The sequence below is a fragment of the Taeniopygia guttata genome, chromosome 4, assembly GCF_048771995.1.
Source record: "Taeniopygia guttata chromosome 4, bTaeGut7.mat, whole genome shotgun sequence".
In the NCBI taxonomy this organism is placed as follows: domain Eukaryota; kingdom Metazoa; phylum Chordata; class Aves; order Passeriformes; family Estrildidae; genus Taeniopygia; species Taeniopygia guttata.
This window is the reverse complement of record NC_133028.1, coordinates 51,644,758-51,662,230: the sequence shown is the minus strand read 5'-3', so window position 1 is coordinate 51,662,230 and position 17,473 is coordinate 51,644,758. Positions and strand designations below refer to the sequence as shown.

General features: G+C 41.3%; 1 protein-coding gene across 6 annotated transcripts in view; it reads left to right on the top strand.

Annotated features, from left to right (window-relative positions):
• Nucleotides 1–17,473, top strand: part of GRID2 (glutamate ionotropic receptor delta type subunit 2) — a 678,572-nt gene that overhangs the window by 609,796 nt on the left and 51,303 nt on the right. For all 6 annotated transcript variants that reach the window (XR_003960108.4, XM_030271715.4, XM_030271714.4 and 3 more), the window contains exon 14: nucleotides 3,544–3,710. Coding sequence is in view for 5 of the 6 variants with exons in the window: in XM_030271715.4 (XP_030127575.2) it covers nucleotides 3,544–3,710 (167 nt within the window). In the remaining variant the exon portion in view is untranslated. The remainder of the gene's footprint in view (nucleotides 1–3,543; nucleotides 3,711–17,473) is intronic.

The following is a 17,473-nucleotide window of genomic DNA, read 5'->3' as shown; positions in this document are numbered from 1 at the left end:
CTTCTGCCATAGTGACAGGCAGGAAGCCACAGGGAAGGAGAGTGAAGTGTCAGCTCTCCATGCCCCAGTGGACTGAAGAGCTGGGGTTGCTGCAGAATGATAATGTGCTGCCCTCCTACAAACTCCTCGCTGCCCATCCAGGGCTGCATGGCCGTGTGTGAACAGCATCCAGATCTACCACCATCCTGAAATGTTGCTCTCTCTACACAAAAGGCCAATATAATGATGAGGAAATGTAGAATCAGGGATGCAGTTTTCTGCGAGTAGTGAGTTACATGTGTCACAAGGATCTTTTTTTTTTTTCTTCCCCCAAGGAGATTCTGCTTTCATTTAGCTTTCATAAATGGCTGAATGTAAGTCCCTTAAATTTTTCTGATAGTACAGAGCTGGAATTTTTGCTGTTGCTTTTGGGGTCCAAAGTAGAAGTCTTCCACATTGCTATTGAAGACCTGCAAAATATGTGCTTCCCATGCTAAGAGGGAAAGAGAGAAGGATTAAAGTTTTTGATTTACATTTTGCTCTGAAATTCCCTTGTCCTTTTACAGAGAGCATCATCTCTCCTCTTTCCATAGTGTAGGTGCAAATCTGTGAACTCTCAGCAGTGTTCCAGGTATGCTATACTCTAGCAAAATTTTATTCTTAGTTCTTCAAGCTAAAACCAGTCTTGAGCTGTGTGAAAGATCCCTGGGCAAGGAGTTTAGACAGATTCTCAGAAGAAGAGTATGCTAAAAAGAAAATCCTATAGCTCCAGAGCTAGCAGATAACTTATTCTCTCTTAGTGAAACAGGTGTTTCTCCCATGCATAAAAATTAAGATTTGGAGAGAGTTCAGAAGTAGTGTCACTGCTACTGGGAGGGTTGAGCTGACAGATTTGCAAGGAGAGATTAAAGAAAGCTATGTCCAGCTCAGCTAAGTAACAGAATGATCCATCAATAATTGAAAGATATCAGCCCCAAAGTCTGAGTGAGTATTTAGAACTGCAGAGCAAAAATACCTAAGGATGACATAAGAAAGTTTTATGTATATAAAAAAAATCAGGTAGTAAAAATAAATACACAGAATAGCAATGAAAAATGTTAGACCAAGTAGTAGTTCTCTAAAGAGAGGGATTGCAAGCATGACGATTACAACTTAGGTTTGCTCCATGATTTTGAATTCCTCAGATTTGTAAGTGAATAGGGCAAAAATGCTAAAAAGGATGTTTTTTAATGCATGGAGCAATCATGTTTTGAACGTAGGTGATGGGAATGATCCCTTCTGGCTCTTCAATCTCTTTTGTGCCCCATGCACTTTAACTGAGGCTCTCTGTGATGTTATCTATGAAAAGTAATATCTTTGTGGGAACCTAAACTATGAAATTATGAGCTCTGTCCTGAGGATCTTATATATACCACTTCATCACAGATATTATTGACAGTAAGTGCTTTTACCACTTTTATATATTCTCTTTGTGAGTTGTTTTATAGCAAGGCAGCTAAATCAATAGAATTTTTCATGACCAGCCGAGCAGCTGATAGGTCTCCTTACAAGCACTTAGGTGAATTCAATGCACGAGGATGATAAAAAGGCAGGTTGGGATAAAAGCGGACGTCAAAACATAACCCTCTGCTCTTCCCATCACCACAAAGGTTATGTCTCACATGTAAAATTACTTGGGTTTTGAACCCCACTTTTCCTTAATTCTTTTGTTCAGAAAGTCCATCTGATCCTTTTCAGGATTCATTTGCCCACTCCTGATCCTCTGCTTTTGTCTCCTATTTCCCTCCCTTGTTCTCTGCACATCATGATCCTTTTTCAGACTGAGTCATTATCCTGTTAAATTCTCCCAGGAAGGGCTTTTTTCTCAGTCATGCTATTTCTTACTCAAGTGGTGCCTGTAAGAAGATCAGAACAATCTATGCTAGGAAGAACTCTGTGAGTGGCAGTACCTATAGGACAAGCATACAAATTTTATTGTTTGGTAACTGCAAATTCACTTCTATCCCATACTCCCTGCCTGTTTAGATAAACCTAAACCTCCACTGGGGGGTGAGAAAAAATATTCTTGACAATTTCCAGAGCCTGAAGATTAAAACTGGTCCAGTCCTGCATGTGTGTATGTGTGTTCACTTCTTTACCTTGCAAGTCCTGCAGAGTCTACAGATAATATGGCTCTCTTTCTGCTCCAAAATGTGCACAAATTCTCCCCCTGCCATGCCTACAGATGGAAACAAAAAATATTCCCTTGCCAGGCCAGCAGTAAAAAGGAATGTGTCCCAAATGCAATCATTCCTTGTGCACTACATCTTGTGAGCAAGCAGACGGTGTGGCTTGCTTCAGTAACTTTTATATGTAAACAGTCTTTAAAAACATAATCTACATTGTCAAAGCCTAATCTAAATGATGTACTGACATTGCTTACTTTGATATGCTGACTTGGTTTTGAATTCTCTCTGGATTGCCTGGCCCCACATGGCCTTTTTGTGTTTTGTTTACTTTTCACTTAGCTGTCACGTATTTATTCCCATTGGATGTACAAAGTCAATGGATTCAGCCTAGCTTCACAGTTTAGTTGACTAATACAGCACGGGGAAAAAGCTAAATGAAGCCAAGTAGAGGGGCAGGAAAAAAGCAGAGGGATTCTTCAGGTCTGACATAGAGACCAAGGAAACAGAAAACCAGAAAAATATCTGGGTCTGGTAGAGCACCTAGAGATTACTGTTTTTTCAGGAAAAAAACCATGATATGTCTGGAAAGCAGAAATTAATTTATTTGTATAGACTGAGTTTCTGGTTTTAAAGGCTTCCTCTGAATAAATTCTTAAATTTTATATATATTACATATATTTAGACTGTTTTTTAAAAATTGGAATTATTTCAAATGTGAATAGACGGGGAAATGTTACTTTAAAAGCTTTTTCAGTGTAATGAGCTGGTTGGATTTATTTTAGTCAATTAAAGTGGCCTACATGATCTTGTTCTGTGAAAGTCTTTGAAGATGTGAAAATGCCTCATGCTGAGAAAATAAATCCCAAATAATCTGCTTGGTATGGTCTTACCCATAGAACCCATAAGACAAATGAGTGTTTGTGAAGTCTGTCACAACTTGGAGCATGACTGAAATGTGGACCATCCTGAACAGTGGTCTTCCCTCTGAATAGCCATGCCTACTCTGCCATGCTTCTCCCAATGGGAATACCTACCCTCCCTCTAAATGGGTTTTTTTTTACAGCTTGAAGGAAAAACAGTGGGGGATTTCATGTGGAATTTAGTGTTGGTGGAAGGACTGTGGTGTTTCCTTTGCTCCTGGAAAAGGGACAGTCCATATTTCCTCCATGGCACTGTGTCGCTGATGGCACATTGTTTCCAGGTCACCTTTCTTCAGTTTCAGCCGAGGCGCTCAGCCCAAGCCCTGCATGGCACCAGCATCTGGCAGCAGCTGGGCACCCAAACTTCACTTCCCTTAAAGAGCAGATTTGTGCTGAAACTGCCCCATTTCCAGGTGCACTGAGCTCCTTCCGGACGTGGCAGCCTGTAGCCTGAGCTTTTCCTCCATCTGCTGCAGGTGAAATACGGGAACTACGCCTTTGTGTGGGACGCGGCGGTGCTGGAGTACGTGGCCATCAACGACGCAGAGTGCTCCTTCTACACAGTCGGGAACACTGTGGCGGACAGAGGATACGGGATCGCCCTGCAGCATGGCAGCCCCTACCGAGACGTCTTCTCACAAAGGTAAGCCTTTGGAGCAGGAGGAGCAGGTACTAAGGAAAGGTTTCTCTCAGCTCTGGACCCTTCTTCCAATTTAATTTCCAGCAAATGAAAAAGATCTTGTACTTGCAATCCACTTCATTTCTTGCATACGCATTCATTTTCTCTGAGACATTGAGTTATTCACTTTTCAAAAAACTGCATTAAAAACACTTTGTGTTGTTCTTATTTGAATTGTTCTTGTTTCTTCTGAAAAACATTAATGAGATAAACTCAACCTCATTAGCAGGAAAATGAGGAAAGTGTTGCTTCATTTGTTATAGAGTCAGCATAACTCAACCCTTCCTATTACAGAAGCTGTTTCTTAAAGAAAAAAAAGGGAATTTGGACACTGATGGGAAAACTAAAGGGCATGATCAAGAGCATTTGATATTCTGGTGGAAGGACCCCATTAGTACCCAAAAGCATAGGTGTTCATCCTCGTGCTAATCAATATCTTGGGCTACAAAAGTGCCATCTCTAGAGGTGTTACTGGTACTGTGTTCCTACTGGGATTGGAAATACTAAATTAATTGTATGTATTGTGGCTTTGCATACGTGTTTCTGCTTCACTCCAGTATTGATTCCTAAATCAGGATGTGTGTGAAATGTAAAAAAACTACTAAACTTCTAAAAAGTGTAATTTGTTTAGTGCTTAGGAGAAGACATGAGCTAGTCTCCTGATCCTTTTTTCCATTCTGAATCTGGTCTCTCAACCAGGTTTCTGTTGGTTAGTGTTATGTGTATGAAGCAAAATTTTACAGTTGCTGCAATGGATTTCTGTTGTGTGGCTGCCAGGTAAACATACAAAATATGCTCAGTTTGGACTGTTGCCTTTGGCTTTGTTCAAAGACTGTGATGGGGGAGAAACAGTAAGTAACACTGTGCAGATGCAGAGGAATGACTCTCTGCTCATGCCTACTGCATGGACAGGGAAGACTTGGAGTCTTTGAATCTGTTCCACTTTGGGGGTGGCGTTGCTGAATTTTGTGTTAACGTAACATCAACATAATAAAAATTTCACAGGATCAACAAAAAATTTAATTTTAATGAAACATGTATATTCTTTGTCTATTACAAAGAGTATTAGAGGAAAATATTTACCAAATACTGTGATATTCTCATATTCCATCTGTCCAGGCTGTCTCTGCTTATAATATCTGGCACTCTACTCTTTGGGGTCTCTATGTAAAACAAAGGAGTAGGATTCTTTCCTGCAATCTTTCAAAGAAATTCTTCAACCTGTTAGAGTTCTCAGGTGCTTGTCAAGGTGTTTGATCTCCACAGCTTTATCCCTGTAAGCCTGTTGGAAAACATTAGGGAATTTCGGAGTCTGTGTCTTTATTACTAAGCACAGTGAAACCGCCAAGCGACGTGGCACAGCTCACACCCACACTCTTCCTGCCCACCACTGCTGCTCTGCAAGCCAAGGTGGATGCATCCAAAGTGCCCTCAGAGACTGCTTGTGACAGGGTTATGCACTGGGTTAGCTATTGGCATGGGGGGAAAATGGTTATGACTGATTCTGGTAAGATAATTTCTCCTTGGTCATGGTATTCAGCACATGGAGAGGCTGGGTTACAGCTTCTTCTGATACACTGCCTTCAGCAACTCTGGATCATTGGTCTGTGCAGGTCTGACATTTCCAAGTACAATTTTATTTCATAAGAAAATTTTGGCTTTTCAGTGTGTTATTATATCTTGGAGCTATAGGAAAGCAGAAGGAAGCATAAAAATTTGCACATATATAGGTATTTTTATCTGAGGATCTTCGAAGCAATACTTAAATATTAGCATCTCTCAGGAAAGCAGATGCTATTTCCACTTAATGCTTAGGGAATCCGCTGCATCAGGAGACTTAAATGAAATCCCAAGGTCATATATTGTCCCCTGGTGGAATCAGGGATCATAGGCACTCATTTTTGATTTCCTGCTCAAGTTGTCAGGGTTCAGGTAGATGAAGAAAAGGATTATTTGTTAGATATTGGGCCACAGGAGGATCTGGATGGATATGCAGAACTTAGCACTGGTGAGAAAATAACTCATTACATTAGGAGGAATAATGGCTGAACACAGAAATGGGAATTTGCTTGGAGTGATACTACCTCCTGCAGAATGTAGAGAGCCTGAGATGTATATTCTGAAAATTTGTGTGCTGCTGTGCTTATATTCTTATCTCTGTATTATGAGAGCATATTATATAGCATTTCTAATTATGTCCATAAATATAAATTTACATTTTAAAGCAGTGAAAGACCATATAAGAACAAATATGTGAAAGAGAAATCATGCTTACAAGGTAGCTTACCAGGTTTTGTTCTTAACACCCTTCTGTACTGTTCCTTAAGTTTACATCCATGTGGTTTTCATACATCATCCTTACATTTCTTCCTAATGAAAAGGCTTAACAACCTTCAGCAGCTGCAGCCTGCATGCTAAATAGAGAGAGAGGAATAGATACATTGTATAGGATTAGCAAATGTTCACATGAATATTTCACAGTTTTAATGCAGCAGGGAACTGGTTTAAAATATATTGGTACTTCTTGATCTTTCCCAAAATAAATATATTTATGTGAAAATACAGGCCTTCTCTTTTAAGAAATTTTATATAAAGCCATAAGCTGCACAGTGTTAAATCCCTAGGGTGCAGCTGTGAAAGGTCTGGCATGCTCACAGGAGATTTTGTTCTCTGTGCAGGAAGCACAGACATGCATTTAAAACTGTTCAGCACCTTTTACAAGCATTCAGGTGATTCCCAGAAAACAGGAGAAGAGACAGGGAGGTGTGAACAGTCACCCCTTTTCCCTGAAGCTATGCAGCCGTGAGCTGCAGTCGAGGTAGCGCTGTGGTGAAGTTTACCAACAGGAAGCAGTGTAAAAAAAAAAGGGCCTTTGAGACCCTTCTTTTTCACAAGCAAAAAAAAATATCCTTTCTATGCCAAAACAAAGACACAAGCAGCAGTGAATGGCCTGACTGCTGTATGAAATTGGATTTTTGCTGCACAGGGGCAGCAAAACAGCCAGCTGGGGTCCCTCACAGCATCTGTGACCAGGCCCTGCCTAATGCTTTCTCTCAAAACAGATGCTTTGGGTCCATCTGACAACTGATATGTGGTATAACACAAATAATATAGAAAATAAACTGTAACATGGAGCTGTCATAGCCATCCCAATGACTTCACTCATGTTGCAGATGTTAACAAACACAACTGGCCATGGCACTAGACAGCCAGGTTATGTGCTCAGGTAGATTGCTGTCTTCTTTCCTTTGCCACTAAGAGTTAGCAGCACCAGTAGCCTCCTGTCAGTTTTCCCTCTCTATATATTTTTCTTTCAAGGTAATGACAGGGGCTGTAATAATAGGAACTGCCAAATTTCCTAGGAGAGCTTGAAAAGGATGTGTCTTTTGGTTCATGAGGAGCTGTGTAGTGACACTAAATTTGACACCTGTTAAGAATTCTTTTCAGCCTTAAACTTTAAAACTTCCATCGCACCCCTAGGAGGTATAAATATAATTGTAGATGCTTTTCAGAGTATTTCATAGGATGTCTGTGCTTCCTGCAGTGCTGCAGCAATGGCTCAGGTGCTGCGCTGGTGGCTGGCTTTTGGTGGGGGTCAAGGAGGGGTGACAGCAAAGTGCTGGAATCCTGTTCATGTCCTCACTTTCTCTACTGTTTCACTCTCTTCTCCTGCACTACAGTCCCAGCTGCACAGCACACTAGAGGCAAAGGGACAGGAAGCACTAATTCTGTGTCCAGCAGAGGCCAGCAGCCAGCTTTTCACTTAACTGGAACCTGTCAACACCAAAGGCCACTGAAAAATCAAGCCATAGTTGCTCTGCACCCCTTATATTCCAAAGAGCATTCCATGTGTGTTCTGCCTCTCTAGGTCAAAGGAAATTGTGACAATAGGAAGAAGAAAAAAGAAAAGGCAAGCTTGCCTTTAGAGCCCACAGTGTGGGGCTCTTTCTTGTTCATCAGCTATTCCCACAACTGCCCCAGCCAAGCACAAGCTCATGGACACCTAAAGTTACCTGTGTGCCAAGAGGAGCAGCAACACTTCTATAATTCCTGGTGGTTGTCTGTGGGAAGGGGGTATGTAAGGGCAAAATGTATGGAAGGTACAACTACCAAATGGCTTCTGCAGGAACCCCAGTCTGAATTTGACATTACTCACAAAAAATCACAGCAAATTTGTGCTGTTGCTAGAGAAGTCAATCACATCTTTTTGTCCTGAGGAGGGAAAAGAAATGGACATTTATAATGATTTCCTCATGGCAAGCCCAAAGACACATCCCTAGCAGCAAGTGGTGTGCTTTCTGATATCCAAAACTTTGGAGGGACAGAAGAGAGCCACCACATGACATTTCAGACTGCCCCTTAGCAAATCATTAGCCAACTGCTTTAAATAAATGGTGTGGATATTCTCCTGTGCTTTTTACATCTCATCAGCAAAATCCTGAGTCTTAGAAAGTTCCTGCCCTGAGCCATAAATATGTGTTCTTCCTGTCTTCTGACCATTAATTCTCTCTCCTTAAATTTTCATTCTGTGTCTTGGAGGTCGCTTATGTCCAAAGACTCCAGTGCAAGGAGAATTACTTTATTCCTAACTACTTTGATTTTACTCTGCCCTTGGAACTATATACCCTTTTCTTTCAGAAGTTCCCTCTATTTTTTTTTTTTAATTCTTTTAATGAAAGCCCAAGAAAGTGTCACTGATTCTCTGACTTATCTTTTACCAGCTATATGAAAAATAAGAGTTTTGGATTAGACCCTAACCCTGCAGAGGACTAACAATGATGATGTAATTGTTTTTTTCATTATTAAATATAGGGATCATCTGCAGAATAGTGGATGCCTTAGTAAGAGATCGACTTAGCTTTGTCTTAGTAGTTTGCTAATAATTCAAATCCTATTCTGAGCTGTATGTATTACATTCTGAAATATATGTTGGACAAACTAGCAAAATCTACCTAAATCCACCCAAAGCATGTTTTTTCTGATAATTCCAGAAAATTAAGAAACTGCAAGTTCAGAGAATTACTTGACTTCAAGCAAATTCCTGAATTGAAATAGAAGAGTTTAATTTTCAGATCATGTCCCAAATTCATATGACTGAAATTATATTAGTGAGAGGACAAAAAAATGAAAATTGACTCCAGGTTTCTGAGCAATCTGACATGAGCATCCAGTCTTAATTATTCAGATATAGTCATTGTTAATGAAAGCCTTTATTTCAGAGTAGCATGTAGTAACAAGTTAGTTGCTCAGATAACCAGGATATTAAATAAAAATTTAACCACACCCAAGGTAATATTTCTTGACCATCCAAAATAACCAGTCTATTCTATTTTTTGCTGTATGAGACTTGTAGGGGTAAAACTGAGTCTCTCTATCTCTATATGAGTCTATATGAGACTTGTAGGGGTAAAACTGAGAATTGCACCAGGCCCTAGGTCTCAAAACACATTCATCTTCCTTTTTGCTGACCCAGGTCCATCAAGACAAACTGCAGTTGCCCTTCATGCCAGGAAATTCACCTTGAGGAAGCTCTGCTCAGCCAGCTGCCTGCCCCACTGGGGCTGCACAGTGCTCACACTCCACTCACTCCAGGCCACTGGATCCAGGCTGAAGACCTGTAACCTCAAATGGATTATAAGAAAAGATGTAGCTTCATTCTGGTTTTTCAAAATGGCATCCATTACTCCATGAGAAATCCCTAACAGAAAGATTTGGTCCCTCTGCTATTCTCTCTTCTTTTGTCTACCAAGCCCACGAGCATCTGACCCAGGCTTACAGTGCTCTGCAGTCCTGTCTGAGCACATTGCTGATAGCTCTGCCCAAGGGCCGCGTGATCTGACACTGTCCCTTAGCATCCTCTTCCACTAACTGCCTGATGCAGAGCTCCAGGTTCTGAAGATTCCTGCACTGCCATCAGAAGGGTTTCCTGGCTTTGTTACCCTTCCCCATCTCCCTTGCTCACGGTGGGGTGCTGTCTGTAGGACTGCAGAGAGGCTGTGGCTCCCACACATCGTTGTGAGAACAGGAGAAATGGCTTCATTGACTTCTGATGGTGCTTGCAGGTCTCACTGTAAATTCACAACTAGGAGCTGAACAGGGTGGGGATGTCTACAGAAACACAGACTTTAGCAACTTCTTGATCTCCCGTAATATTAAGTGATGATAGAGGTTAAAGGATTCTGAAGCAGACCTGGAGTTTATTACATACACATAGTGGAAAATTACTCAAAACATATACAGGCAGTGAGAAGATTAGGGCTTTTTAAATATACCATAACATTATCCAATGGGGTAAGTTAAAGAATCATAGAGGTAGCCACTCTGAGAAGAAGCATGAAAAAGAAAATCATAAGGAAAGGCATTAGATCTTCTTGCATTCTCACACAGCATAGAGCTGTCTGCCTGCTTCACTGTGGAAAGGCACCTCTGCATCCAAGCAGTGCTGTGGTGAAGGAAAACTTTTTAACATTGCTGAATTTTGGGGGGGAAAAGGTACCATGAAAAAGGCACCTTCATTCTTTCTCTTTTTCCTAATCAATGCTCACTTTGAGAAAGGATCCTACATTCAAAGTTTCCCAAAGGCAAGCCAGGTAAGGGTATGCTTTTGCATATTAATTCCCCATTATTACGCATGAACCACCCCAAAGAAAACAGTCTAATTGTGATGTGTTAAATTACCAGTAGAGAGCACTTTGCAAGCTCTTTCTTACTACTTCCTATCCAATTCTCTACCCTTAGGCACCTCAGACTTGACATGTAAATGGCCAGATATTATTCAGTGAGGTGTGCAGTACAGTCAGTGGAAACAGTGTTGCTCATCCAACTATATGGAAGCGACATTTATTGTAAGCTGAGTTGTTCATGTGTTTTAAAGTTTTATGGAGTGAGTAAGTGCATGGCTGCTGAATTTGAAACTGCTTGGTTATAAATCTGATGACAGTAAAGCTAAAAGAAGTCCCAGTGAGTGGCTTCCTGCCAAGAACTTGCCTTTTATTAATTCCTGAAGCAAAGATTAGGTTCACCATCAGTGCACCCTGTCCTGTAGTACAGGGCTTTTTTCTTTTCTGGCTGCCTTCTCTAATGTGTGCATCAGTCCTGAGAGGAACAGGTGTGACTACTCACTCTGGGTCAGCTGAGCATCAGCATTGCCTTTAAAGTGGGGTGGAAAACAAGTGCAAAGCTTTCCCTGGAAATAGGAAGGGACTAGTCATGCAGCTGCCTTCATGATAGAACCATAAAAACCCAAATAAGGGTTTAGCCCACCTACCCCAAAGGTACCTGCCTCTTGGCCTCAGTTCTCAAAACAGTGGTCAACCTATTCAGTTAAAATGATCAAGAGTAGCAAGAGAGCAAAGAGTAAATCTTTGCTAACCCATTTTGTTGCCTTAAATAGTAATTAACCTTTAGCTTGACCATAAAGCTCATTTTCAGCTAGTCCTGTTTTCCAGACAAAACTAAAAGGCCTGAAAATAAAGTTTGTTTTCAAAGCTGAAATGAACTTGATGGAATGACAGCTGGAAGGATTTATTTATATCTGAGCTAAGAGATGTGCTTCTACAGTGGAACTGCTGCAAGAGGGGCTACCTGAGCCTGCAGAGATTTGCCCTGCTGTATAACACCAATCTGCTATTTGCCACCTGTTCTTGAATCATCAGTAAGCGAAGAAGGTGCTAGCCTTGGTTTATGACTTCAGCCAAGTTCAGGGTAGGCAAAGAGAAAAAGAACATGTGGAAAGTCTCCAGAATGTGGAGCCAAGGAAGAGTGGTAGCAGGCTTCCTAGCAGAGCTGTCTTCCCTTGCTGAAATAGGATATGCGGAAGAGGAAAGCTTGCTGCAGGAGCAGAGGGAGTGACAGGAGAGGCAGTGAGGACGAGGAGGAGCTGAGTGCTCCTCAGTGATTCTTGGAGGGTGAAAAAATGAAGCCTTCCTTATTGCTCAGCTCCATATAGGAGGAGATTAGCAAAGTGAAAAATCAAAAAAAAACTATCCAGAGAAGTCTTCTGCTGTGTCTTAGAGCAAACCCATGGGGTAGGTTGCTCTAGGCTGCTTCCCAAGGAAATAATAAAGAAACTAGGAGGAGAAGCTAATTTGCCCAGCAGGGTCACCACTATGCCAGAGTGCAGTGGATAGAGAGGTTTGGATTAGGTTGAATATGAAGATGGGGTGAGGAAGCCTTTACTCTCTGACTTCTGTGTAGCCTTGAGGAAAAAATGTTCTGGTGATGAGCTATCACAAAATTGGAAAGACCTCTGCCCAAACTCCAAAGAAGACTTGGTGGTGGCAGAGAGGCTTTGCAGGGTTAAAACAGAAAAAAAAAGCATTTGCTGACAGGAACCAGCTGGATAACGTTGGAGACTCTTGTTTGCACAATGTGCAACAATGTGGTTTATTTTCTGCTTTAGTGCCAGTGGTGTTAGGTTAGCCCAAAGTAGAGCAGAGCCCTGATCCCAGCCATCATAGTTTTGATGACTGTCCTAAAAACCAAATGCCTTTCCAGACCCAGGTTTTCCACTTAAACATGGTGTGCAAGCAGACAGAAATGATGATATGGCCAAGGAAAAACTGTGTTTGCCATTTTATTCATAAAACACTTTTGCAAAGTGCATTTAGTAATTTGCCATTGTAACCACCTGCACAGAGAGCTCTCAGGGCAGAGCTCTGACACTGTATTTTGTTCATACTTTGACTGCTCAGCTAAAACTTCCATTTCTATGCATTTATTCTGCTTCACACATTATGTTATCAGTCACTTTCAATATTTCAAAGTCACAGCAGTCCTTTTCTGACATGCATTTGCCAGAATGAACTGCCTTGACTGCTATTATTACAGACTGCAGTTCCTGACTAAGGGAAAAGACTTACATAAAACCAGAATATTAGAATTACTCAGAAAAAAACAATAGATAAAACAGAATAAAATTAGAGTCAGTGAACAGAAATAATGTTTTAAATGACCAACCATATTTAAAGAAAAAAAAAAAAGGAGGCGAGAATGGGAAGGCAGGATTTATAATCCAATATAAAAGAATTAATCAGGAAAAGCTTGCTCTTTCAAGTTCCTGTGCAAGGTACTGATAATGACACTCTTCAGCCATCTAGTAGTAAATCAGAAAAGTACATCATGCATGGACTTCCTCTCAATCAAATACTGTATCATATTCCTCTAGTGATCCTCTTCAAGGGTGAGATTTTAATAATGAGGCAGACAGAGTCACAGAAAAGCATCACAAGGGGGTTTGGCCTATCTGGAACATGTGCTTACACTCCTGATTAAGTCCTAGTGGCAATAATTCCTCATGGCACGTGAGCACATCTCCCTCTTGCATGTGTTTAACAGCAGGCACAGGCTTTGCCAGTTCACTCTGAAAGCCCTCACAGTCAAGGGCTGAGCCAGGGGAAGTACACTTGTTTGGAAAGGTCATGATCCTTTCATTCCTATTGCAATTGAAATTTTTCTTTTCCTTCTATTTGCTACTTTTGTCTTCAGCTGAAAGAATAGCCTAACAGCTGAATTACCAAAGCATTGAAGAAAAGCTGCCACCTAATTACCTGGCTTTGTAGATAAGTACATGCTCCAGCTGCTCCCACAAATCAGAAAGGTTTCAGCTGGTGACAAGAATTAAAAGGAAAAATAACTGTATTGGCTGCAGTTTCATAGGTGGGATGTCTCTACAGAACAAAAGAGAGCAAGAGTATCTCAAAGACATCAGATTCCTACAGAAAGATAACCTATATTTGGATTTGTTTATTTAATTAAAAATTCAGTTATTTTTTAATTAAAAAAGAACAAACAAACTCCATTATAGTAATATTTGGAGAGAAAAACGGCAAAGTCATTAGTACTGTTTTGTAGCCTTGAGAGCAGGGATTAGAAGTTCCTAACCCAGGATTGATTATTTTTTTTGGCTTTGTCGGAGATATTCCTACAACAACACATGAGAGAAACCATGAAGAAGTGAGCCTTGAGGTAACTGAGAAATAGATACTTTATTTTTAATATTGTTTGGTTGCATTAATTTCCTTGGGTTTGGAGGGATTTAGTTAATTAGCAGTGGATCTTCAGATCATGGAATTACTCCAGATTTGTACTGGTTTAGCTAACGAGAGAATTTAATCCTATAATATGCCTTTGGCATAATTTAGATGTAAGTCTCAAGATTAAGGTCCCCATGAAACAGGGAATTTATGTTCATTTCTTTTTCTTACATTGAAGTGGTATGCAAAGCTACAAAAATGTGTTGGCTCTGACAGTCACACTTGGGCAGCAATCAGGGCTTTCAAAATGCCATTGGGCTTCACCTGCAGCTCAAATTCCCCTGTGTTCTTCCATTTTACATCAGTCTGGAGGAAACTGTAAAATCTATAGAAGAAAAGCAATTGAAAAAGAAGCACGGTTGAAAACCCTGAGGAAGTGAAAATTTCTTGGTCTTCTTCATGTCCCTCTTAAGTTAAAAACACTTACAGTGGAATCTTGCGCCAGATTAAACATACGAGGCCTCTTGAAAATAGAAGATTTCAGAAAGAACCCCTGATAGTTTTTTAACACAAGAAGAAATATATCTGTGGTTGTATATGTAAGTAAGTTGTATATGCCAGCTGTGCTGGCAGAGTGGCTATGTTTTATTCTCAGCCCCAAAATGAAATATTTGTGTGATAGCAGACAGCAGAGCAGCGAGCAGCAATACCCTCTCCTCCTGCTTGGCTTTGCAAGTGAAGGGTCTGTCACTCTAGGTTGCTACAGGACACTCAGCTCAGGGGGATGAAGAACACATCCAAGCTGACCCCACAAATCACTTGGATGCTGATCAAAGCCTTTGCTTCTCCCACTAGCTGTTTTCTTCCCATTTTCTCAGCTCTTACCAGTGGTTTACTGCTTACTTGCTATGAGGCCTTTTTTGATAGAAGAAACCCAGGCTGGCTTTGGTGCTGGAATGTTTTTAAGGGCTGAGTTTTGGGAAAGTAGCGTCTCTGCTTTCATGGAGAGCTGCAATAGCTGAGATGAGGAGAGGCAGCACGGCTGACCCAGCTGTGAGCTGTGCACAGACACAGCTTTCTTCCTTTTGCTCCTGCCAGCTTTATTTCAAATTACCTGATGCCTTGGCACCACTGCCCAGTTCCTTTTTTCTGCTTCACTGAACACAGACCCTTTTGGCTGTTCAGTGCTGTGTAGCAGCCTGTTGTTCCTTGCCCTGCCAAACAGGAGTCGTGGGCTGTGGGGGGAAGCCCTGGGTGGGTGCAGGACAGTGACCCACAGGGTGGCTGGGCACACTCTGGGGCCAGCAGGTGCCCCAAGGGCTCTAAGGGCCTGTCCTCCTGGAGCAGTGTTCTCCAAACCTCCTCAGAAACAAAACTGGTGTTTCGGGTCAGTAGTGTTGCTCATTGTGAAAAAGTGAGGATTTTTTTATTTCCTTTTTCCACCCCCACCATTTCCCAGAGGTGTAAGTGCTTTGTCCGCTCATGGGGCTGAACTGTCTTTTTGCTCATGATGAAAATAAAGCCTGGGTAAAGACTCTCACCAGGAGTCTTCCATCCTAGGCTGGCAGGACTGGGAGCAGACCATGAGGTGCACCTTTCAGCCTATTGCAATTCAAGATGATTCCCAGAGTGCTACATTTCAGGTTCAGTTCTGAATATTTGCTCACTCACTGAGAAGTTTTCTCACCCCCCCCACCCCCCACCCCCACCCACCCCCCCCAGGCATTGCATACCCACTAATATCTTTTTCTGAGTTGAGGAAAAAGTAGAGATGCCAGTCCTTTCTCTTGCCTAGGCAATGATAAGCTCCTTGCTGAAATTTTCAAATGTTACATCCCTTTAGATCACTAATATAGCCTATCCCATACAGCTGGAATTATCACAGGGCTGAATCTTAATAGTAATGGTGCAGGTTATCTCTGTGTAAATAGCGCCAGATCTTTATTCAGCAGGAGAAATGCTGCAGGCCTGCACTGATATATTGATCTGGATAAACAAGATAGTTTGTTCCTACCTGGAGGTGCCTTCTTAAAGTTCAGTTTGTGATGCTTGCAGGTAAAACTGATGATTTAATGTTCCTGGATATTAGTACCTGGTGTGCTGCTTAGAAACCAAAGGATTTTTCTCTGTAGGCCTGATCCTGGACTTCCTGAGCCTTTTGCTGTACTGCCAGCACTCACACAAACATTGCATCTGGTCAAAAAGGGTTCTTATTTCTGTTTGCTGTTCTCTCTGGCAGTCTGCATCACTTCCCTTTGGGCTTAGTTAGTGGTGCTTGCCTTGAGTCACCATGCTCTCACAGCAGGGCTGCAGGAAGCTTTCTTGGCAACGTTTGTTTTTCTGGAGAATTGTTTCCTAGCTGGGGGTTTATTGCCTGCTTTGAATTTGAGTTTTCTCAAACAAATTTTAGCTCTGTTTCCAGGCTTGGTTTTGACCAAATTGAGTCATTTATGGTTGAAGGGGGGAATTGTATGATATTCAGGGATTATTTTTTGACTCAAAATAGGGAACAGATTAAAAAATATAGGAGGAGGAGATAGCTTAAAGGCTATGTCAATCAGAACTGCTCCTCTTAGCACACCACTTCTCCGGAACTATCTGTCTACTTCATGCTAACTGTGGTTAGCTAAATTATCTAGAGTCAGCTGGATACTTGAATGCCATTAGAAACTGAATTTTTTTTTAGAGTTGAAAGTGAAAACTTATTATTTGATAGAAAGAAATAAGAAAGAATGCTTATAATAACTCCAGAATCAGTCATCATAAAATGATGAAAGTCTGAATTAAAGTTCCACATCAAAGAAACCTGAAGGTAAAGGATGCAGTTAGTTCAGTCATGCAACTCCAAATCAGCCTTATAATGATGCCATGCAGTTAACCTGTGCTTATAATTAAGGTATTTCCTTAGTTATTACAACCTGAGTAAATAAAAACACGTGTGCTTTTTTCTTTTTAATTTTGTTAGAACTTATTAGATTTTTGTCTTCAGGTGATGAGAAGGCCAGTAAGCTGGAAATTTAGGAAGATGCATAGGAGGAAGGTGCCTAATCCTGATTGGTGTTCTGAAAATTTCCTCTGCCTTTTCCTACGTCAGTGTGACTTCCTTGGTAGGCCAGGCTGTGTTGTAATGGTGTTTCCAGCCCCTCTGTCAGCAAATCTCCTCACTTCATTCTAAACCACCCTTCTCTGACATCACCCTGCTGCCTTTCTCCTCCAAGCTTGTAATTTGGTGTTTTGCAGCATCTCTCCATCCCATCCAGGGCACTAAGGTCACCCTGAGCAGCATATGTGAACACTCCAGGCTGGGAAATGGATAGCCCTGGGACACTCAAGGGATCCTCCAGATTCCTCACTCTCCATACCATGAAACCACAACCAACTTCCCGTGATGTGTTTGACTTCGTTACCTTGCTTATTGAATTTTACTGGCAGTATTGTCTTTTGTCCTCTTGGGACCAGCACCAGTTGTCATGGCAATGACTGTCAGATGGTTGCAGCTGGTGTTCTTGGAGGAGCATAGGAAAGCTGATGGCCAAAAGAATTCACAGTTCAAAGCATAAAATGTCGGTTACTAATACTGCTCAGTGACCAAAATTTTTGGGGGCTGCAGTAGTTGGTAGATAGTTGGGGTTCAGTCAACATCCAGTGTGTCTTTCAGTTTAGCTCCTACATGAATGTTATTGGTGTGGTTTTTAGTAATCACGATGGCATTTGAAATGACTGATGAAAGAAATGGGTCATTCTCTACAAAGT